The sequence below is a fragment of the Lactuca virosa genome, chromosome 2 (assembly GCF_052849685.1).
Source record: "Lactuca virosa cultivar CGN04683 chromosome 2, Lactuca_virosa_CGN04683_v6, whole genome shotgun sequence".
NCBI lineage: Eukaryota > Viridiplantae > Streptophyta > Magnoliopsida > Asterales > Asteraceae > Lactuca > Lactuca virosa.
The window spans coordinates 208,863,305-208,886,209 of record NC_136427.1 but is presented as its reverse complement, the minus strand read 5'-3'; the positions used below and the strand labels follow the sequence as shown (position 1 = coordinate 208,886,209).

The following is a 22,905-nucleotide window of genomic DNA, read 5'->3' as shown; positions in this document are numbered from 1 at the left end:
TTCTAACTTACCATTTGAACAATACTGAGCAGACCTTGGCCCAATTGCACAACTTGTTGCAGACAGCTGAGGCAGGGATGAAGGGTAAAAGTATACCCTCCACACCTACGAGTGCCCCTGTTTTGGCTATTGGACAGGGAAAGGGGAAAAAGAGGAAAGGTCCTCCCAAGCAAAACTGGAAGAGCAAGGCTCAAGCTGGGTCATCTAGTAATGGCCCAAAGGCTAAGCCCAATGGTTCCACTCCCCATGTTTCTGATCCAAAAGAGGCAGTTTGCTTTTACTGCAACCAAAAGGGGCATTGGAAGAGATCTTGCCCACAATATTTGCAAGATATCAAGGATGGCAAAGTGAAGCCATCTTCGGCAGGTATTTACACTATTTCTGCTAATAACTCATTATCTTCTCGTTCATGGGTCCTTGATACAGGATGTGGTTTTCATATCTGTTCTGATTTGCAGGGTCTAAAGGAAAGTGAGGAGATAGAGCGAGGAAGGATAAACCTGATCATGGGAAACAGAAAGTCTTCACCAGTAACCAAGATCGGAGTTTATCAGCTTCTGCTTAGTAATGATGTTAGATTAGATTTAATAAATTGTTGCTATTCGTCTGAGATGATGAGAAACATTATTTCATTTCATGCATTGTTCAGACAAGGTTTTACATATTCTTTTAATGATTTGAATGGTTCAATTTCTGTTTATAAGAATGGTGTTTTTATGTTTGAAGCTTTGCCTTGTAATGGTGTGTATGAAACAGTGACTTGTGTTGATAGCCTAGGAAATAGTGTACTTAATATTGACTTGTCTAATAGTGTAGACAAGGCATGCTTGTGGCATTGTCGTCTTGGACACATTAACAAGAAACGCATAGCCCAACTCCAAAAGGATGGAGTGTTGGAATCATTTGACCTAAAGTCAGATGATATGTGTGAATCTTGTCTTTTGGGAAAGATGACAAAATCACCATTCACAGGGTCTTGTGAAAGAGGTGAAGGTCTGTTGGATCTCATACACACAGATGTGTGTGGGCCCTTCAGATCAACTACAAGAGATGCTAATCGATTCTATGTGACTTTCACTGACGATTATAGCAGATATGGATATATCTACTTGATCAAGCATAAGTCAGAAACTTTTGAAAAGTTCAAAGAGTTTAAGCATGAAGTCGAAAATCAATTGGGCAGAAAGATAAAGATACTTAGATCCGATAGAGGCGGGGAGTATCTTAGTATCGAGTTTAACGACTATCTGAAAGAATGTGGGATAGTCTCACAATTGACTCCTCCTAGGACACCACAGTTAAATGGTGTAGCTGAGAGGCGCAATCGAACCTTGTTAGACATGGTTCGTTCTATGATGAGTCGGGCTTCGCTTCCTATTCACTTCTGGGGGTATGCCTTAGAGACAGCCGCCCACATCCTAAATCTTGTCCCTACAAAGAAGGTTGCCAAAACACCTCACGAAATGTGGACAGGGAAAGTTCCCTCGTTAGCACATATTAAAGTCTGGGGTTGTGAAGCTTTCGTAAGACGAGAGACTCACGACAAGCTAGCAGCTAGAAGTGAGAAATGTGTTTTCATTGGTTACCCAAAGCAGTCTTTTGGATATTTGTTCTACAGGCCTAGTGAGAACGTGGTCTTTGTAGCACGAAGATGAGTCTTTCTTGAAAGAGAGCTCATATTCAAAGAGGACAGTGGGAGCACTATTGACCTTGAAGAAATTCAAGAGTCAGCCAATGAAGGAACCTTAGATGACACTAGCACTCAACCAGAGGAAACAGTTCCTGTTGAACCAATCGATAACTCATTACCTCTTAGAAGATCCACTAGGGTGAGTGTGCCACCTGAGTTGTATGGTTTTCATATTACTTCAGATGGTGACACATTCATAAGTGACAGAACACTGGTAAACTTAGATGAACCAGTCACTTATAAGGAAGCAATGGAAGGCCCAGAGGCTTCCAAGTGGAAAGAGGCAATGGACAGCGAGATTAAGTCCATGTATGACAACCAAGTTTGGAATTTGGTTGATAGTGCACCAGGTCGTAAGACAGTTGGGTGCAAATGGATCTTCAAGAAGAAGACAGACATGGATGGAAATGTGCACACATTCAAGGCTCGACTGGTTGCAAAAGGTTTCACTCAAACCCCAGGGGTTGACTATGATGAGACCTTCTCACCAGTAGCTAAGATTAAATCTATTAGGATATTGCTCGCCATAGCTGCCTTTCATGATTATGAAATCTGGCAGATGGATGTCAAAACTGCTTTCCTTAATGGGAAGTTGGCTGAAGATGTTTACATGAGTCAGCCAGAGGGTTTTGTTGATGCAAAGTTCCCCAATAGAGTGTGCAAGCTTGAGAAATCCATTTATGGATTGAAACAAGCATCTCGCAGTTGGAATCTTTGCTTCCATGAGAAAGTCAAATAATTTGGTTTCTCTAGAAGTGAAGATGAGTTCTGTGTGTATATCAAGGCTAGTGGGAGTATAGTAACTTTTCTGGTGTTATATGTCGATGACATATTACTCATTGGTAACGACGTTCCAACCCTGAAAGAAGTTAAGTCTTGGCTTGGAAAGTGTTTTGCCATGAAAGACCTTGGAGAAGCTGCCTATATTCTTGGGATTAGAATATTGAGAGATAGAAAGAAGAGACTAATTGGACTTAGTCAGAGCACATACTTGGATAAGGTACTAAAGAGGTTTAGTATGGAAAATTCCAAGAAGGGAGAGCTACCTATCCAGAGCAATACCAAATTGAGTAAGACTCAATGCCCGAGTACAGATGTTGAAATAGATGACATGAGTCGTGTACCTTATGCTTCCGCTGTCGGATCGATCATGTACGCTATGACATATACTCGCCCTGATGTGGCATTTGCTTTGAGCATGGTCAGTCGCTATCAGGGAAACCCAGGTAGAGCTCATTAGATAGCAGTTAAGAATATACTCAAGTATTTGCGAAGGACAAAGGACTGGGTTCTTGTGCTTGGTGGCAGTGATACTTTGAGAGTAGACGGTTACAGTGATGCCAGCTTTCAGACGGATAGAGATAACTTCCGTTCTCAGTCAGGCTGGGTGTTTTTACTGAATGGAGGAGCAGTTACTTGGAAGAGTTCCAAGCAAAATACGGTGGCTGATTCTACTTGTGAATCAGAGTACATAGCAGCAAGTGAAGCGTCGAAAGAAGCAGCTTGGTTGAGGAACTTCATCGGGGATCTCGGAGTTGTTCCAACCATCCAGGAGCCTATGGAACTGTTTTGCGATAATGAAGGAGCGGTTGCCTTGACAAAGGAACCGAGAGATCATGGTAAGACCAGACATATCGACAGAAAGTACCATTTCATCAGACATAGAGTAGAAGAAGGCCATCTTATAGTAAAGAGGGTGTCATCTGAAGATAACCCAGCAGATCCTCTCACAAAGGGTCTGAGTAGGGCTAAGCATATTCAGCATTCTCGAAGCATAGGACTGAAAGATGATATTAGTTTTAGTAGTTAGATTAGTTTTTGAAACTTGTAACAAAGTAAATGTAATTGACTTTTGGTGATTAAATAATAAAGTATTATTTATAAGTTTGGCTACTACCTTTTGTCAATTGTTTATTATTGTGTTTCATATTTTGCATGTTTTACTTCCTGAATAATGAGATTATTCAAACTCCACAGTCGCTCGTACTCTTGGAAGTAAGTAGTGAATTAAGACTGTCATGAATTGGATTGCAGATTGTCTAAAGATAGACATGGCAATAGAATTGCTGCAACGTTCATGAGTACTCAGAAATTGAGATTTGAGTATTGGATAAACCCTCGCTCAGAGTATTACTTCATGGAATTCATCACGAGTAATACTGAGACGATAATATCTTATAATCTTGAAAAGAAGATATATGAGTTGTAATTTACAAATCGGTTGTGCATTGGTGATACGAAAACGCATCAGTAACTTGGTGTTATAAAACGTATTGTCATGCATAATTTGATGAGTAAAAGATACAAGCATATGAGTCAACGTTTATTCGTTCCTTTTGCCCTAACAGGAAAAGCGATATCTGTGGGCCCCTCGATGATTTGGTGTTGACTTATGTGTTGGGCCCAGCCAGGACTAAATTGATGTGTTCAATTAGAAGTCCTACATCATCACAAATCAGGAATCGGGAAACATAGATTCTGGACAAAGAGATTGATTACATTCCATGTCTTATGTCTAGGGATATCTAGCAGAACGAAGGATTATATGATCACTTATCTTAGGACACGTAACTGACTGGGTCAGAGTTCGGCAGCAGCTTTTGGAAGCTACAATTTGTTGGTCAAATTTAGAAGGCATACTAGCAATTATAGTTACAGACTTATCCAAGTGGGAGACTGTTGGATTAGGTGTCTAAGCCCATAACTATAATTGGTATGTACTTGAATTGATAGCAGCACAGTCCTTTTGGGTTGCCCTCAACCTAGCAACTGGACAAGGAAATTATGAAATGAGAGATATTAATTTATAAGATTAATAAATTAATATATATATAAATGATTTATTAATATGTTAATGGATTAATATATTAATTAGAAATCATTATGTTTAATTAATTGTTAGCCAGAAATTAATCAGAATTGATTTTGGGGTTAAAAGAATTAATTATAAGGTGCAGGGACTAGTTTGCAATTATCTAATAGTTGAGTGGAAGGCTCTAGAACCCCCTTGGAAGAGGGTGGACGAAATCTTTAGGGGAAACCCTAATAATTTCGTCCATAGGGGCTTGGATAAGGCCCTTGGGTTTGCTTAGGCCCTAAGCAAAGGATAACTAGGGTTTCCCTTAAACCCTAGATCCCTCAGCTATATAAGGAGCCTCCTGGTTCATGTTTTTGGTCACTGATTTCTTTGGAAGAAACCCTAAGGCCGAAATTGCATACTCTCTCCATCCTCTCTCCTCCAAGTTTCCTTCTTGCTAGTTCTTGGGTGTGATTCCATTAGAGGCATTACATTTGTGGTGCTAAGCTTCCAAGAAGATCAAGATCAAGATCAAGAGGATTATCAATTGTTTGCTATAACAATTGAAAGGTATGTAACTCCTAAACCCTAGTTTACTATTTTCGAAAATAGCCTCTCTCCTCTAGGGTTCTTGTTTTGCAATTCAAAGTTATATGTTCAATAGTTAAAACATAGATCCAAAGTAGGTTGCATGTGAACTTAGGAATTGTTTTTCTAGTTTATTTGTTTTACCTAAAACCCATCACTTATTTCGTTTAACTTGTTATCTTTTAACTTGGTTGTGTTTGGTTGGATTTAATTGTTAAGTTTGGAATTGGGTTGTAGTAGGTTATTAAGTTTGGAATTGGACAAGTTGTTATGTTTTAACTTGGTTGTGTTTTAACTGACATTGTTTATTAGAGGAACATATATACTTGTTTATTTGTTTCTACTACTTATGTTGTTTGAGAAATTTGGTGTGTTTAAGAAGTGGTCCAATAATTAGCTTGTTCATAATTCATTCATACAAAACACATCAAAGTACATTACAAGTTACATAACAAGTGGTCCAATAATTTGCTTGTTCATAATTCGTTCATACAAAACACATCAAAGTACATTACAAGTTAAACATACAAACCAAAAGAAAGTACAATACAAGTTAAACCCAATTGACCTTCATTACAACTTGTACATTATTAAACAGAAAAAAATACCCAACTACATATTAGGTAAACCTTCAACTTAAAGACCTCAGCTTGAAGCTTTTTGTTCGACTTAAACAACCCAATTATGATCACACCTTCATCGTTGCAGTGCAATTCATCAACCCAAGCTATAAAACCTGGACGAGCATCCTGATTCCAACTATTTGCTTAAATTAATACATCTTAAAAAAAGTAGGGTTAACATCAGAAATTGAATAAATGGTAAATTACCTTTTTGGGGCATGCATAAAAGGGCCTTCATGGGTTATTGGTAGTACGTGATGTTTTTATTATAGCCTCAGCTCCACATCCACATTCCATGTTCTTTATTATGTATCTTTACAGTGGAGAGTATTTGAAGAAGAAAACAATGTGCTAGAATGAAACAACTTGGTATATATGAAAGGGTAGTACGTGTAAAAGACTATATTACCCCCACTGTGCAAGGCACGTAGGGTCGCTAACATCCCCACTTTTTTCTTTTTCCCATTACTATTGCACTATCAACGAATTATTCAATGAAAATTAACAAGTAAATAAGAACATAAACAATGAAAAAAGAACATCATCCAAGTTTACAAAATGCCTATCATTTAGACAGGTCTTTCATTAATCATTGGATTTCACTTACAAAATGCCTATCATTTAGAGAGGTCTTTTACATATTTCGCCAAAAAAAAAACACACAAAAAAAAACAGAAGTACTACATACTAATAACCTCTTAACCACGAACCACCTTAGCTGCAAATCAACCCATCACCCAAGCTTAACAACGAAATGGAGCACAACCACCAGCAATAAGAGCATCCCCACCATCATGCCACCCATAGCAACACCAATGAATTTAAACTTCTAATCGTGGTCATCCAGCTTGTGCTGGAGACTGATGTGGTCGATCATTCAAACAATATACTCTTGTCCAAGATGCTCCTTCAACCGTTTCATTTCACTTTGGTTTTCTGTAATCTTCGGACCACAATCACAGAAGATTGAGTGGATCACATTGTGTTGATGTCTTCACCAGAATTTAAAGAGTCGGGTGAAGGTGGTGGAGCCGACATTGTTGCTTTTTAAGGGTTCTTCCAGATGTTGTTTGCCCGAATATGGTAAACAAGTTTGAGAGTTGTTTTACTTCAAACCCCACATGCGTATGTCCCCTTATAATTCGAGACTTGTGCCTGGGACTCAATCGAATCGACAGTGTAAGGTTGTTGGGGTGTTGGTGGAAATTAAAGACGATAATTACTCTTTGCATGTGCCAACTTCTGTGTCATCGAGTCAACTCGGTATTGACTCAATGGATTAACTCATATGTATACATGGCAAGTGACGAGGCAAGTTAACCTTCTAAAATGGGTAAGATGACTTTCCCAATCGGTAAAACACAAGTTTATGGCCTTAAAATGCAAAAAGTAGTCAGGAGGGACCATTTAAACCATTATACGTAACTTTGTTGGGCTACAGTGACAATAACCCTAAAAGAAATTATCAGAGTACAATTCAAAAATCTCAAGGTTGCGAAAAATATGGGTGTATGCGCTGCGATCAAGCCAGGCCCTCCCTTTTCGAACCGGAAGTACCTGAAACCATAAACAACAACTGTAAGCACAAATCTTAGTGAGTTCCCAAAAATACCACATACGAATCATACAAATGGTCCCAGCCCTAGGGTTCATCCCAACCCAAAAACAAGTATGGGCCCCGCCCTGGGGTATATTTCAACCCAAGCATATCATAGTGGGCCCCACCATGGGGTATATTTCAACCCGAACATATCACAGTGGGCCCCGCCTTGGGGTATATTTCAACCCGAACATATCACAGTGGGTCCCACCCTAGGGTATATTTCAACTCGAACACAACATGTATCACATAACGACTAGCTTACTACATAACCAGATAATGGGCCGGCCTTGGTGCCTTCGACCGTGGATATGGTGAGAAGACTCACCTCAACAGCAGAACCCACAAATAAATCTCTGACCGCAGATCCGCTAGAATCCTCGCGCTATCAAGCATAAATAACATTTAATTAACATTTGGATTCCAATCCATATCCAACAATCCATATATGGGGTAAAAAGACCATTTTACCCCTCACCTAGTTTGGTCCAAGATAAGGCCCAAACTCACTATTAAAAAGGCCCACAAACCAAATAATCATCCGAAGCCCACTTATGGCCCAATTTTCCAAATTGGGCCTAAACCCTTACATGGGCCTTACTATAAAGCCCATTAACTTTTCGCTAATTCAAAACACTTGTTCTCAGATGGCCCAACAATGCCCCAAGCAACCAAGCCTAAAAGATAGCCCAAACTTGAAATGACACCACAAGGCTCAATAAGGCCCAAATATCCAAATTAGGCCCAAACCCATCACGGGCCTACCCGAGGAGGCCCAATATCCTTAAAGGTTCAAGATAACAAAGGTCAACCCTGGTCAAACTTCTGGTCAACGATCCATAGATAACAAGTCAACAAAACAAGAAAAGTCAAACATGCCAAGTAGGTTCTGCGTATTCAGCTGGTACACCCAACGTACACCCTTTGTGGCCAGTACGCCAGCGTACCAGATGGGTACCCCCAGCGTACTCCCCTGAACCCCATTCTTCTCCATTAAGCACTTAACCACTTAAGTCTTTACTCCAAACTCTCATATCTGATTCCTATGGATGACTTATCATGTAAAGTTGGCAACTTTACTTGCATGCATGGCTTAATGGGGCTCTAGAGCTCAAAAGAGCTTAATGAGGGGTCTTAACACATGCATGAATCCAAATAAACCATAAAGATCACATTTTTATGCCTGTGGGACACCTAAAACGTCCAGATCTATAGGATTAAGCCTCTGAAACAACCTTAGCTCACAAGGACCAACCGAAAAAGGCTAAAATGACCATAAACAACCCCAAAAGAATATCCATGCAATGAGTATACAAGATAGGGACTTTATACCTCCAAAGTCACGAAATGAAGATGCCAACACTGGATCTCTAAGCTCTTCTCCAAGAAATGAGTCTTCAACCTTCTTCTTCTCTTACACAAACCGCCATAAACACTCTTCCAAGCTCCAAAGTTCACTCAAGGCACTCTAGGGTTTCAATGTATGCTAAAGGGGATGGAGGCTGACCTAAAATGTCCAGAGGAATGATATAATGTTGCTTATATAGGGGTAAAACCCCAAATTTAGGGTTTGGTGCTGAAGGGAGTATGCCCCGCGTACCCCTTAGTATGCTCGGCATACTCAAAGACCACCCGCAACCAGCTTAGCCATTACGCCTCGTGTACACAACGAGTACGCCCCGTATACTCATTGAACCTTTAAAAACCCAAAACTTCATTTGGCCCTAACTCCTTCGTTCTAAGTCCGTTTCCGACGAACTTTATATCCACGGAAAGGTGACGAGAAGCCCTACACTTCTAACAACTCACCCTAGCCTTAAAACTTCCTGAACCAAAACCCAAAATTCATAAAGGACCGAGTTATTAAATTAAGATTATATCCTTGGGCTCCGAAACACCATCGAACACCCGGATCACTTAGAGTATAACACCCACATCTGAAAAGGGCCAAATCCTTTCTTCCCCAAGGCCCTAAGCCTTATGATAACTAATGATCGGGCCACCGTCCCGAATAATGAAGCGATTCGAAACCGGGTGAAACATGAAAGTAAGTAGTAGAATTTCTCTTCAATTATACGACTCATCCAAGGACGAATCCAACTCCAAAACCACATATCATTTCGCCACCGATCTCTAACTTTTCACGTCGAACCCGAGTCCTTTCTAAACAACCAATAAAACTGATCTTTCAAAGGTTGATCTCCCAAGAAAGCTTCATGTTGAATTTCTTTGTAACTGAATTCCATAGTTCATCTCTTTATCTTCCCATTATACCAAAATAAACCAAGGATCGATCCAAAAGTGTGCCTTATCTCCCATTCCAACTTTGTATTATATGTTCGAGATAGGAATAATGTTACCATCATGTAGCATGTTAATCTAACCTATAATACGTGACCGCACACATTAAATCTTGACTGGTTTACCCAAGTACACAAACCCGACTTCATCACCATGTATAACCTTTATCACTTTACCCAGAGAGCACTTTCATCATTCATAAACCTCCATCTCCATTTTGTAATAATGCAACCTCCATATTCATTTTTGTAATAATGCAACCTCCATCTTCATTTTTGTAATAATGCTTGATTGAATGCTTTTAAACTGCCTATAATTAGCCCTCTATTCTCCCCACACGTCAAAAATGATTCTCATTTAATCCATGCCAACTTCTTATTCTCATCATTACCTCCCTATAAAAAGTTTGCCCTTAATATTTTGAAAGTCTTAAAAATCGTTTATGGTATATAGAAAATAATAAATTTCAAGGCTTTTCACCATCGATTTAATGAGAGTCAAGCGACCACCTATAGAAAGAAGATTAACCTTCCAAGTAGACAACCGTTTGTTGAATCAATCTAACACCACAATCCAATTAGTTTTTTTCAACCATACTCGATCCAGCAGGAAGATCAAGGTACTTAAATCGAAGCATTTCCTTCGTATAACCCGTCAATCTAGCCATACCCTCCAACTCATTCACAATACCAAACAAATTTGATTTACTTATATTTAGCTTGAGACCCGAAGCTAAATAAAAATATTTTAAAACACTGATGATGTTATTTATATATTGCTGACCCCATTATGATATCAATATGACATTATCAACATAATACAAATGAGACAATCTTATCTCTGAATTTTCAACACAAACCCCTCTAATTAACTTTGACTCCACAACATATTTAATTGTAATATTAAGACCTTCCATTGCAAAGATAAAGATAAAAGGAGATAAATTGTCATCTTGCCCAAGACCGCGATAAAATGAAAATTCTGATGTCGGGATTCCATTAAAAAGAATAGAAGACCAATATGTTCTCAACCATTCACGAACCTATCCCCACCAACGTCTCCCAAAACCGAATTGGACTAGAACATAGTCTAAGTACTCCCAACTTAATGGATCCAATCACTGATTTCACTAAGCATCGAATGCTCGCTTAAGATTTGTCTACCGGTCACAAAAATCGATTGTTCAACACCAATAATTTTATCGATCACGTTGGTAGAATATACTATATGTGAAGTAAAATAATATTATATTTATGCATATAAGAAAATGTACAATTAAAATATAAAATAGCTTTATACGTTACGATTATAAATATTTAATATAGAATAAAACCATGACAAATCAAAGTCAAGTTTCAACGAAATAGTTTCCAAATGATGTTTGGATCTTTCATATTAACTATTGTGGTGGTTTTAAGTGTTTGATTAAAGTGAATATTATGTCGATGGACAAAATAATCAACTTTGGATTAAGGTGACCGTGTAAGTATTTGGACTTTCTAATCGGATCAGACCAGAATTAGGGGCGTGTTCGGCAAAATTAGCTGGTAGCGGGTAGCTTGCAGCAGGTGGCGGGTAGCTTGTAGCTTGTAGCGTTTTGTTAAACGCTACATGAAGTAGCATTTGAATTTGAAGCGTTTTGTTTAAACTAAACGCTAGAAGCTTGTAGTGCCAAATAAGGCTTTCTGTTCAAAACGGAGCGTTTTGTCAAACGCTAGAAGCTAGAAGCTCTCAAACGCTCCCAAAAGCTCCGTGCCGAACACGCCCTAGGTCTGATGAGTTTTAACAGATCCGGTTCAAGATCCACCAATTTCTATAAAACCGAAAAACCGATCTGATCCAAATGATCACCCCTATTTTTGAGTATATATACAAAAAAAACTGGTTATTATAAATTTGTCAAATTACTTTCATATTTAAATTCGACAATGTCACAATAAAATTATATACGGATAAAGATAAAGATGCACATAAAGATAAGTATACAAAAATTATATAAGATAAAATAAAGGTAAGTATATAAAGATACTAATACAGAAGATACGTGACCTGTTTTAAAAGAAATTACGAAATTACAAATTCAGTACTTCATAAAATAAAAGTTACAATATATGTTTATATTAATATTCCTAATGGGCATTGCCAAGTGATTAATAACTTAATAGTTAATATTATCTTATTATCATTATAAAGCAAAAGTTTAAGCACTAGAGAGCGAAAAGTCTCATAGTGTAAGGACCAATACAACTTCGCTGCTTAATATAAAGGACTAAAAGTACAACTAATCCATAATACTTCCCTCTCGAGTCGCGACTTCTGTTCACCGAGCATTCATCCTCTCCGTTTAACACGTTTATGTTCTGAGCTCTCGAGAACCGTTGGAGTGTTCCAGATATGCAAGATTTATAGGTCCAGCAATTTCTTTTAGGGTTCGGATCCAGTATCGAGTTGAACGAAAGCGATGAGTTTTTTAGGTAGCTCCGGAGACCCATCGGATAGTTATTCTGATCGATGTTCCAAGTGGATCCCCTGTCTCTCTGATCCCCGTAATAATTACAAGCTTCTATTTTGTGATTACGTGTTTTACTCCTATGTGACTATATACCTAAGTAATGATTTTGCATTGGAATTGTGTTTTTGGATGTGTGATTTTCGTTACAGCTAAAAGATCTGCGTTATGTATGCAACTGATGCTGGTGGTGCTTCATCTTGTTTTCCTCGGTTTTCTTTTCATCTTCGACAGTGAATTCATGGAGAAATTGAAAACACTGTCTTGGTAATCACTCACACATTTCGTTATACATTATTAGCAAAGTAGGGTTCGTTGGTAATTGATTGTTAATTTCACCTGTCTTACGACTTATGAAACTCGTTGGCAAAGTACAGTATTTATGATTACGCATTGTAGTTAGCCAATCATTCGGTTTCTTTATTCTGTTTCTGTATTCAATTGGAAGCTAAAAAAGCTGTTAACTTTGGAAGCTTCTCTATCTATTCTCAATGGGATAAATCGGTTGTCTCATACTGTTCTAAATGGAATTGTTTCTTTTCTGCAGGTCCACTATATGCTATTTATTGTTATTTGTGGCTACCATAGTTCAGTATCTTTATACATCTGGTTCTTCACCTGGGTAAGTCATAACAATCATAAAGCATAGAAATATGAAGTTATAAGTTAAATTTATCATGGATTTGCATTAGATTAAATTGAGGATTATGTATAACAGTCATGTATATGCTTTAGGTATGTGCTTGATGAAATGAGAGAATTTGCTAGGGCAGAAGCCTCATTAAGGGCATCAGAGACTTCAAAGTAAGCACCCTTTTTGATTTTTATTGGTTCTTTTATTGATGAAGGTAACACATTATCTAATAGTGGTACCATTTTTCTTGTATTTATGTAAATGATCAAGCAAAGACAACCTGCTTCAATAAAAAATGACAGTGTAGTTGTGACATTCGATGGAAATCAGAGGGGAGAAAACATTTTAGGGAATAATAGAATGAACTGGACAAAGATGGTGATGGATTTGTATCCAAGTGGGACAGCTGTCAGGTAGACTTGATTGGTTTTTATTTTCTTATCATGTTTTAATTATGTTTAAAGATCCTATTATGTTGTTTCTTCTTGATTTAATGGGTTAAGCCAAAAATCATGGCTTAATGTTTTAATTGGTTTTTATTGTTCAGGACTTGCACATGCTCTTTCTGTAATGTTGTGCAGGTTTCTCTCTTGTTTGCATTTCTTTTTAACATTATTTATCATGTTTGCTGATGTGTCAACAACAAAAAATATGGTCTGAGTTTAACTTTATTGCAGCCTCCAAGAGCAAAGCATTGCCATGATTGTGAAAAATGTGTTCTTCAGTTTGATCATCATTGTGTTTGGCTGGGAACATGTGTAGGACAAGGCAACCATTGCCGATTTTGGTGTGTACATCTTTTTTATTTTTACATTTTATACTCAACTCGATTAATTGTGTGCTAAATTTTACCTTGGATTCAGATAAAATCTTACTTTCCCATGTAAAATCTTTTAGTCATTTGACTTGTTTCATATTTCAACTCCCTTTGTCTAAAAAATACTCTTGTTGACTTTCTGCTTCAAGAAAAAAGTTCATTATGCAACTATAACAAGTTAACCACATTATATATGAACTCATGCAATTAAGGGAACTAATTTAAGAATATGTTTTATTTGTGTAATGATTGACAGGTGGTATATATTTGAGGAATTCGCTTTATGCATCTGGACTGGAATATGGTACATTAATTACCTCAATGATCATGTTAAAGACTCATGGTTAGTTCTTTCTTTGACATGTGTACTCATTTTTTTATCTTACTTTTCAATTAAAATTTTGAGCTTGATCGCTAGACATTTTCATTTCTTTCAGGGTGAAGGATATATTCGTAATTATAATGCTGTCTATATTGGCAATTTCACTGATATTTCTCTTTCTCCTTCTCATATTCCATACGTAAGTACTTAGTTTTGTAACACTAATAAAATATCCATATGTTCTGCTTTTGTAACTTCAATTTGTATTTGCTTTTGTAGTTATTTAATCATGACAAATCAAACTACATATGAGCTGGTGAGACGAAGACGTATACACTACATGAGGTTAGTTTGAACCTGTAAACTTTCTCATCTTTTGGTCCTAAAGTGAAAGTTTTTTGTATAAATTGGAAAATTGTGAAATGTTGTTGTATAAACACGCTTATAAGTTATAATAATGCCAGAGGTTAATTGCATAAAAGATTCAACACATTTTGACCAATTTTTTGATACGATCTAAAATTTAAGTTTTCTTGTCTTCTTTTATGCAATTATTTCAGAACTTATAGCAAAAAGGATGAAACACGTGTCTGAATAAATGTGCAGATCGATTCCTGAAAGGGTTCATCCATTCAGTAAAGGAGTGTGCAGAAACTTGTACAATTTTTGTTGTGCAAGAACAAGCAATTACAGAATGGAAGCATTACCTCTTTCACAGGGAGTAGATCAAATGTCAATACCATAGACATGTTTCTGGATATTTTATTTTGTAAATGTTGCTCTGATTATATTTATATGCTGGATTAGTTTGCTGTGATATATTGTACTATAGACACTTTTTTTGTGACTTCATTTTTTTTTCTTTCTGATTCTTGATTTGTTATGATACATTCTTATGTGAAGCGACTCATGAACCTTGGATCATTTCTTTACCCATAATAGCTATGTATTTACATTTCCTTCATTAATAGCAACATTCTTAAATTTTTCCCCATAATATGTAATTAATGAACTTGAAGGATTTGTATAGGCTTAAAGTAATAAACTGATATAAATTCTTGACCTTACACTAATACCAATAACGCACGAAAACATCATCACTCTCCAAATTGTTGTTTCCATGATCTTGACATTACAAACTAACATAACTTGATATTAATATATACAATAATAAGTTAATTGTTTTAAAGTACTAAAAGTATACCGATATTTTTATCTATTTTGCCAACTAAAGGGCTAATACTTGCTGCATACATACATGTAGATGGATGGATATATTGAACAAACGAATAATGAAAACTCAAAAGAAGCAACCAACCCATAATAAAAGGAAAGTTGATATTCTACCAACATAGTATAGTGTAATTTCCTCATATAACTTACCAAAATGCTCAATAAACAATCTTTTAAGCCTATGGTTTATGATGCCTGAGAGCTTCAAAACGAGCCGCCAGTGTATCATAATCCGGGAGTTTCGGATGCACCCGCTGACCTTGTTTCATATAACCGGAAGGCGGTGCGGGTGCACCTGGTGCAGGCCGGTCTGGTGGACCACCAGACCGGTGGTCATGCTCATGATCCATCTCAATTTCTTCATCATAATCAGACTCAGATTCATCAAACTTCAAAGATGACGACACTTTATGAGGTGCAGCAGTATTAATTGTGTGCCTTCTGAAGAGCTTGCTATCATCTATCTCACAATCTGATTCATCAAATCTCACACCAGATGCATTGTAACTGTATCTCCTTTGATCCCCCTTGGTATTAGTAGTAGTTGTATCACCTACTGCTGATGATATGTGAGACCTTTCAGAACTCTGTCTTGATGTTTTCGCATAATCAATGGAGTCAAAATTGTCAGAGTTTCTTGAACCAAGTCCATGTGGTTGACTAGTTGACTGATGTGAGTCTTTGTTTGCCAAGTATGCAGCTGCTTCTGCAGCTGCAATTGCCATCTTTGCTGACTCAGCAGCAGCTTCAGCAGCTGATTTTGTGTCATTGAATTGCATGTTTTGACCATTACCCGAGTATCTGGAACAACAAAAGAGAAAAGGGTTGCATACAATAATAGTATTTACTTTTAATAAACAAATCAATGAAAGTATGTTTGCTATTTCTTGCATTTTACCTGCGTGATGGTGGGTTGTTTGGCTGAATAAACTGATCCGATGTACGATTCACAGGCTGAACAAATTGCTCTGACATAGAATTGACAGGCATGCTGGAAGCACTCACAAAGGTCTGTGGTCCATCCTGCAGAAAAATAAGACAATATTAATAAAAAAACATGAAATGGAGTGTAACAAACACGTGTCACACACACTATAAACTATAAAGTACTACACTCACAATAAGCTTTTCAGGTGGCTTGAGAAGTTCTGTTTCAGATTCTGTTGTGTCCCATTCAACTTGGTATTCTTTGGCTATTTCTTTTAGGATTTTCAACTTTACTTCACCAGGAGGGGTTTTAACAGAGAGCTTCTCAATAAGCTGAAAAGAACACAAAATAACATAAATTATTTATCATCTTCAAGTAACAAGGCATTCATTAATTGTGGATTTATAAATATAATCACCATTCGATTTACACCACAATCAGGTCTTAGATCAGTAGCTGCTCCAACAAAATCTTTCCCATATTTCTTCTCAAAAATGTCCCGAAGTGCAACCAATTCTGGAATTTCAGAACATCGGGGTGCTGCAAATATTAAACTTGATATCCCTTCTTTTAGATCCACTGGACACTCTCTGAACATATGAGCACAAAACAGTGAGTGATTTTGCTGATATGGTATACAAATGAAATGATAAATTGTTTTATTTTTTCCTGTAAATGTACCTTTGCTTTGCGATGATTGTAAGTCTTTGCACGATTAGTTCACAGAAGAGCTCAATAAACTCGTTAGCAGCTAGAATATTCTGTTCTCTCATCACATGTTCAACCTTGATGTGCCAAAAAATTCATGTCAGCTATTTCGTTTGGTGTATTAATCAAAAATGATTCTACAATCAAGAAAATATTTGGTGTAGTTATCCATAGTAATCTTAAAGATTACAATTTGACAATGAAAAGTCAGACTAATGCATTCTGTTTCAAGATTAGAAGCCAACAAACCCTAAATCCTAGCATCAAATTCCGCATCACATTGTTCAAATATCAATTTCAGAAAAAGAAAGCTAGGCAAGGAGGTTTCTGGTTTCAAAGTAAAATATGAAAAGAAACGAACATACCCTAATACGAGCAGTGGCGTCTTGACCAGACTGAAGTAGCATAGCAATATCACGTCTCATCTGCCTCACAACCACCTGTCTCTTGTTCCTCAGAAGCTTTATCCGAGCCACCGCCAACTTCGCCGCCGTCTTGCTGTAATTTCTCAAAAAAAAAAACACTTATTTAGGGTGAAAACTTGTTAAAGAAACTTTAAAAGATAGAGAAAACGAAGATCTGACCATTTGGAGGTGTTGAAACCTGTGAAAAAGAGAGCAAGAGTGACTTTCGCAGCCTTCTTCCAATTGCGTTTGGCTCCGGTAGTGATGCTCATCTTGCAATGGTGGTGAGTTGAGAGGGAGAGAGAAAGAGGGATTTGTATGGGATTTTGTGTGCAAGTGCAACGGTCGGGAGGAATTAATTAAAAAAACGGAAAGAAAAGAGGAACGTGGCCTGATGAGAAGAGCCCACTATTGATAGCGACAGGAATAAGAAACGGATCTTTTCCGTTTACGAAGTTCAGGGTTCGGATTCCTATTCCTTCTTAAGGAAGCTTTTAAGCCTACTAAATACCGGGTCTGAAGCTGTTTCAGTTGGGTGTGAAGCTGATTGACTCTGTCACTATTGAAATTAGGTTGTTTGATTAATTATGTTGTTTGATTAAAGGTCCGATTTGTTGGGCTGAATAAAAAGAAAATAACAATTTTATCCTTATATTTGCAACACATAGACGTCACATCAGATTTGCCACACTACAACAAAAACTTGTCATTTACATGATATGAGTTGTCATACTTGTCATGTTATTTTTCTTTAAATTAATTTATATTAAAAATAATCAAATTATTTTAAAATTAAAATTTCATTAAACTTCAACGAAAATTACAACAAATAAAAACCCCCAAGAAAACTTAGAATGTAAAAATAAAAACATGGAAATTAAAATTACCAAACTTAGATAGACCTAAAGGACATCTTCAGCGGAAAATTTACCGTCTAAATCATCGATCGCATCTGTGTTAAGATCGATGTGTTTTCCGTTAGAATTTGAAGTTTTAGAAAAATGTCATGATATTGTAATTCAATTTTTTTTACCTAAACTTTGCCTTATTTAATATGCTAACTAGATGAGGAACCCCACTTTGCGTGGTATTGATTTGTTAACAGGGTGGATGGCTCATTATTGGATTTAATACACAAACATAAAAATTCCTCCATATTTGATGGACATCAGTTGTGTGTGGAAAATTGAGGAGATCCGAAAGCGGAAAATGAAATTGTAAGAAGCTTATCAACACAACTAAATGAATACGTTCCATTATAAATCAAGCGTAACAAATTGATTCCTGTGGAATGCAACATTCCATTCCTCTAATTACTTCAAAAAAGTACATTGCCTAAATTTGTATGGGTTACATCTTGCTACCCAACGTTATGAAATTCAGTCATGCTTGACTTATCACCTTCCACACCAGGATCACAATATCATATACAATTTTTTTTAGTGTCAACTTTTTATCCCTTTTATACGAAAAAACTATGACCCCTGTTAGTAAGTAAGCAGACATAAAGATTGAGGGATACTTTTTAACGGTGTTGAAAGAGAACGAAAAGTCAAGAACTGGCATCATGATTTTGTTAAGATGGGAACATAGGGATTTTGTACATGGGATACCTAGAAAAAAAAGTGCATAAAATTAGGAAAGATTGCAGGAAATAGTAAATTATGTGTAAGAAATAGAATATTTACCACGAAACAGAACCCAACTCCATTGACATTAGTAATCAAGTGAATCACCATAAATAACCTTAATAGGGTTACCTTGTCAGCTAAAGGCACACAATGATATGGTAAAGCACGTTCAAAATATTCAAAGACTAAAAGCCCAGGAGGGTTTCAAATTTGAACCATAATAAGCTTCTACCATCAATCTTAACGAACATCATAATGTATTCTTTTATTATTTCATCATACTTTATCTTAATAAGATTTTTTTTGAAAATTGAATGTTGTAGTAGGAAGAAATAAAAATAAGAATCAATAATTAACAAATAAATGAAAGGACATTACTATCAATAAAAATAAATCAGCCATGGTCTTTTGCAATGCCACAATTTTTTTGGATTCTAATTTTTGAAAAAAGAAATTATACATATTTAACATAATAGGTGATGAAAATAGTTGAGTAAATTCCATTCAGTTTATTTTTAAGAGTAATAGTTTATAAATATAAAACTCGAACAGTTGATTTTTGCCTCCAAAAGTACCCTATCAAATTGTTTTTTCGAATGTAAGGGTAAAACCTTCATTTAATCTTTTTTTTTGACATACTTTGGAATATAAGGGTAAAATAGTCGTTTAATCTTTAATAAAGATAAGAAAGTCAGGAAAATGAGTTTTTCCCATTAAGTCCCAACTTTTTATAAGGGGGTGTTTGTGATTGCTTTTTAGCCTAAAAAGTCATTTTCAATAAAAAGAGTTTTTGTCTTATAGCTTTTTGAAAAAGAAGGTTTTAAAATGTGTTTGGATTATCTTTTGAGGGAGTAAAGACTAAAAAGACAAAAGTCACAAAAAGTCACAATTTCTAGCTTTTAAAATCACTCATTTTTCTTCTTGCCAAAAAGTCATTCTAAAAGGACTTTTAGAATTGCCAAACATCTTTTCAAGCTTTTAACTTTTTGGAAAAGCTAAAAGTTCAAATAGTCATTTTGAAAAGTAATCCCAAATACCCTCTACAACTCTTACTTCATTTTCTCAAATCATTTTATAAACATAAATTGTTCAAGAATAAAAAAAATACCATTTTTTTTTTCAAAAAGAGAACTGAGATTGAGGCCTTGAGATTTAGAAATAAGCTCAATAGCACTCATAGTGACATGTTGAGCATGGCGTTCATCCTGCCTTTCCACAATAAGTACAGAAGAATCCTATATTTTATAAAAGAAAATACCATCAATACAGGAGCATAACCGTAAAATGACACATTATTATATCTTATAGAGCATAATCACCCCGACTTCACTGAAAATAACATCCACATCAGCAAGACTAACATCCTCTTGTTCAAATCTAGGTGTCACATACATATCCTTTCTTAAACCATTCATTCAACCTAAGTTTATAAACCGATATTATAAATAATATCAACTTGTTTATGGTATTAAGCTAAAATACTAATTTTAATAGTATTTTAGTAATCACGTTTAAAATTGTTAAAAAAAAATTGAAATGTGTTTTACTCTTTTACTTTTAGAATAAAATTTCAAATACATGTAACATGTTACAATTTCCAATAGCAATTTCATCATGTATACATGATACAGAAGAAAAAACCATGTTGAAAATGTAAGTTGCTAGAAAGGATCAAATTTATTTATAACTACATATACGGGTTAGGTAAACCATAGTAACCTTGTGTTGCAACTGGTGGGTAGTACATAGGAGCTGCCATCAATGTTGTTGTTTCATCAACCCTATGAACAAAACAAATAACTTTTCAATTTCATTCTACTTTTAGTATATATTCTTATCAGGACATTCTACTTTTGAAGTTATCAATTTTGCAAATTTTCAAAGTACAATATGATAAAGTAATAATTTGAAAGTACGATGCTAGAATACAATTTTTTGGAAAGTACATTGTTGTTTCAAATAAAGAAACTTACATATTTCAGATCAACTCTCTACTTTGCCAACGCAACCTTTTTCACCTCAACTTCTTAAACTCATTTCAATCAAATTTTTATTACAAATATATTAATTTTTTTTACTTTGATAAAAAAAATGAAAATTTTATATTAATACAAGAACACCAACCTGTTGGGCACTACCACCCAAGTGAATTCGTCTATGTTTGTTTTCACCTTTCCCACCATGAACAATTGGGCACTACCACCCAAGTGAATTTGTCTATGTTTGTTTTCACCTTTCCTACCATGAACAAATAAATCAAAATCAAAACAATTTTTTCCTCTTTCAGCAATGATTAACATTTAATAAAAACAAGTTTTTTTTCCTAAAATCTTGTCATTTTGCTAAATAATTTGCATAAGAAATATATAAAAAACCTTAATAGTTGCTCTCGCCTCTGTTTTGATTCGAGAAATGTTTAGCCACATATCCCAATTAATCCACAAATAAATGTCTCAAAAATCATCATCTTAGAGTTACATATTCAGCTAAAAGGTAAATTCAACATAGACAAAGGTAACAAAATGAGTCATTACATTCCAATATTCCATGATCAGGTTTTGTTAGCCAGTAGAAATGGAATACATTTTCATACAAAAATTTATATTATGTAAATAAAAGTATATGAACTTTAACTTTATAAAAATAAAGATTGAAACATAATAAAAGAGACTGAAGTGATCCATTCCATTCCATCGGTGATCAGAGTAATTAGACAGTTAAACTTGTAATTTAAATCATGGACTACTGTTGATACATCTATATATATATATATATATATATATATATATATATATATATATATATATATATTAAGTTTACAAATATTAGACAAAATCTAAATATAAATTAAGGAATATGCTAAAGAAAACCATCATCAATATATACATACTAAAATCTAAGATTATGTAATGAATCTTGTAAGAAGGGTTACTGTTTGGAAATAGAAAGCCTTTGCTAAGTGCATGTCTCTAATAAGGAGCCACCTGTAGATAACAAAAATGTGTATGAGTGTTAGGGTGCAAAGTCATGCTTGGATGTGGAGTCTTGGGCTAACCCTTTTGTATGTGTAAATGGGTTGATTCTTTCCTATAAATAGGAAGTGAGTGACTCCCATTATGGAAGGAACCATTTGGAGTGTTAGACTAGAGAGAGAAATTTTGTACAAACCCATTTATATATCCTTTCTAGATCTAATATGAGCTTACACATATTTATTTACTCCTTGTGTTCTTGAATTTGTATGATGATTCACTAGATCTTTTCTTATTCCGCGCATGCCATCATAAACAACACCACTACAATTGGTATCAGAGCGGGTGTTCTTGATTTGATCAAGAATTGATCCTTGATGGCTATCTTGATTTGGTGATTCTTCATGTTCTTATTGATCTTCGTGTATTAGAGAGTTTTTGGATTCTAGAAATCGAATTCATCTTTGATTCTATTCATAATTCGATTTTATTCACTAGAATTCAAGTGATTTTTGCTTTCTCTTTCTAGAAAACCCATTCAAAATCACTTTCTCTCTCTAGAAATTTTCAAGTTCTTGTTATCATGGTGCGTTTGGAGTATGATTCTTGGGTTGTGATTGTTAAAGATTTGAAATACAAAGTCAACGAATATCAATTCTATGGATTGGTGTTAAATGGGTTGATTTCAAAAGAAACTTTGATTTCTTATGGAGATTTGAAGGATGATCATGGAAGATTGATATTTCAACCACTTTTGAAGATTGAATGTTTGTATGATCTTTTCATTATGAAGTTAGTTGCAAGCGATAACCGAAAAGAAGGAGAAGAAAGAGATTTGTATAACAAAAGATACATTTCTCTTGTTGAAAATCCAAGTGATCTTCATGCTCTTAAGGTTGTTGAAGACGTTCTTGATGTTCCGGATGTTCTTGATGTTCAAGAACAAGGAGTTCAAGTTGATTTTCATGATGAAATTTTTTTTTGCTCGATTGGAGTTCAAACCGATGATATTTTGTGTTCTTGTGATTCGTTTGAAGGAATGATTCCTTATCGGAAGCCGGTGATCCAAGAAATTCACAAGTATCAAACTCCAAAAGATTTGATTCAAACTCAAGAAGCTGTGGAAAGTGGGTTTGTTCATGAAATCT

General features: G+C 35.6%; 2 protein-coding genes across 3 annotated transcripts; one reads left to right on the top strand and one right to left on the bottom strand.

Annotated features, from left to right (window-relative positions):
• Window positions 1–11,896: 11,896 nt before the first annotated feature.
• Window positions 11,897–14,805, top strand: LOC145160105 (protein S-acyltransferase 10-like). 2 transcript variants are annotated; one of them, XM_079079213.1, is made up of 11 exons: window positions 11,897–12,145; window positions 12,261–12,375; window positions 12,656–12,730; window positions 12,844–12,912; window positions 13,018–13,155; window positions 13,290–13,323; window positions 13,420–13,529; window positions 13,816–13,902; window positions 13,997–14,080; window positions 14,161–14,226; window positions 14,488–14,805. In XM_079079213.1, exons 1-11 carry the CDS (start codon window positions 12,061–12,063, stop codon window positions 14,624–14,626), a joined length of 1,002 nt encoding a protein of 333 aa, XP_078935339.1. In that variant the 5' UTR covers window positions 11,897–12,060; the 3' UTR covers window positions 14,627–14,805. The 2 variants fall into 2 exon arrangements, with proteins under 2 accessions (XP_078935339.1, XP_078935340.1); XM_079079214.1 differs by having other exon boundaries at window positions 14,442–14,733.
• Window positions 14,806–15,158: 353 nt separating this feature from the next.
• On the bottom strand, window positions 15,159–17,532 carry LOC145160104 (Regulator of Vps4 activity in the MVB pathway protein). Its single transcript, XM_079079212.1, has 7 exons — window positions 17,335–17,532; window positions 17,116–17,248; window positions 16,724–16,827; window positions 16,461–16,632; window positions 16,234–16,374; window positions 16,013–16,137; window positions 15,159–15,915 (listed from the first exon to the last, which is right to left on the bottom strand). The coding sequence occupies exons 1-7, from the start codon at window positions 17,424–17,426 to the stop codon at window positions 15,294–15,296; spliced, it is 1,389 nt and encodes a 462-aa protein (XP_078935338.1). The 5' UTR covers window positions 17,427–17,532; the 3' UTR covers window positions 15,159–15,293.
• Window positions 17,533–22,905: the final 5,373 nt, after the last annotated feature.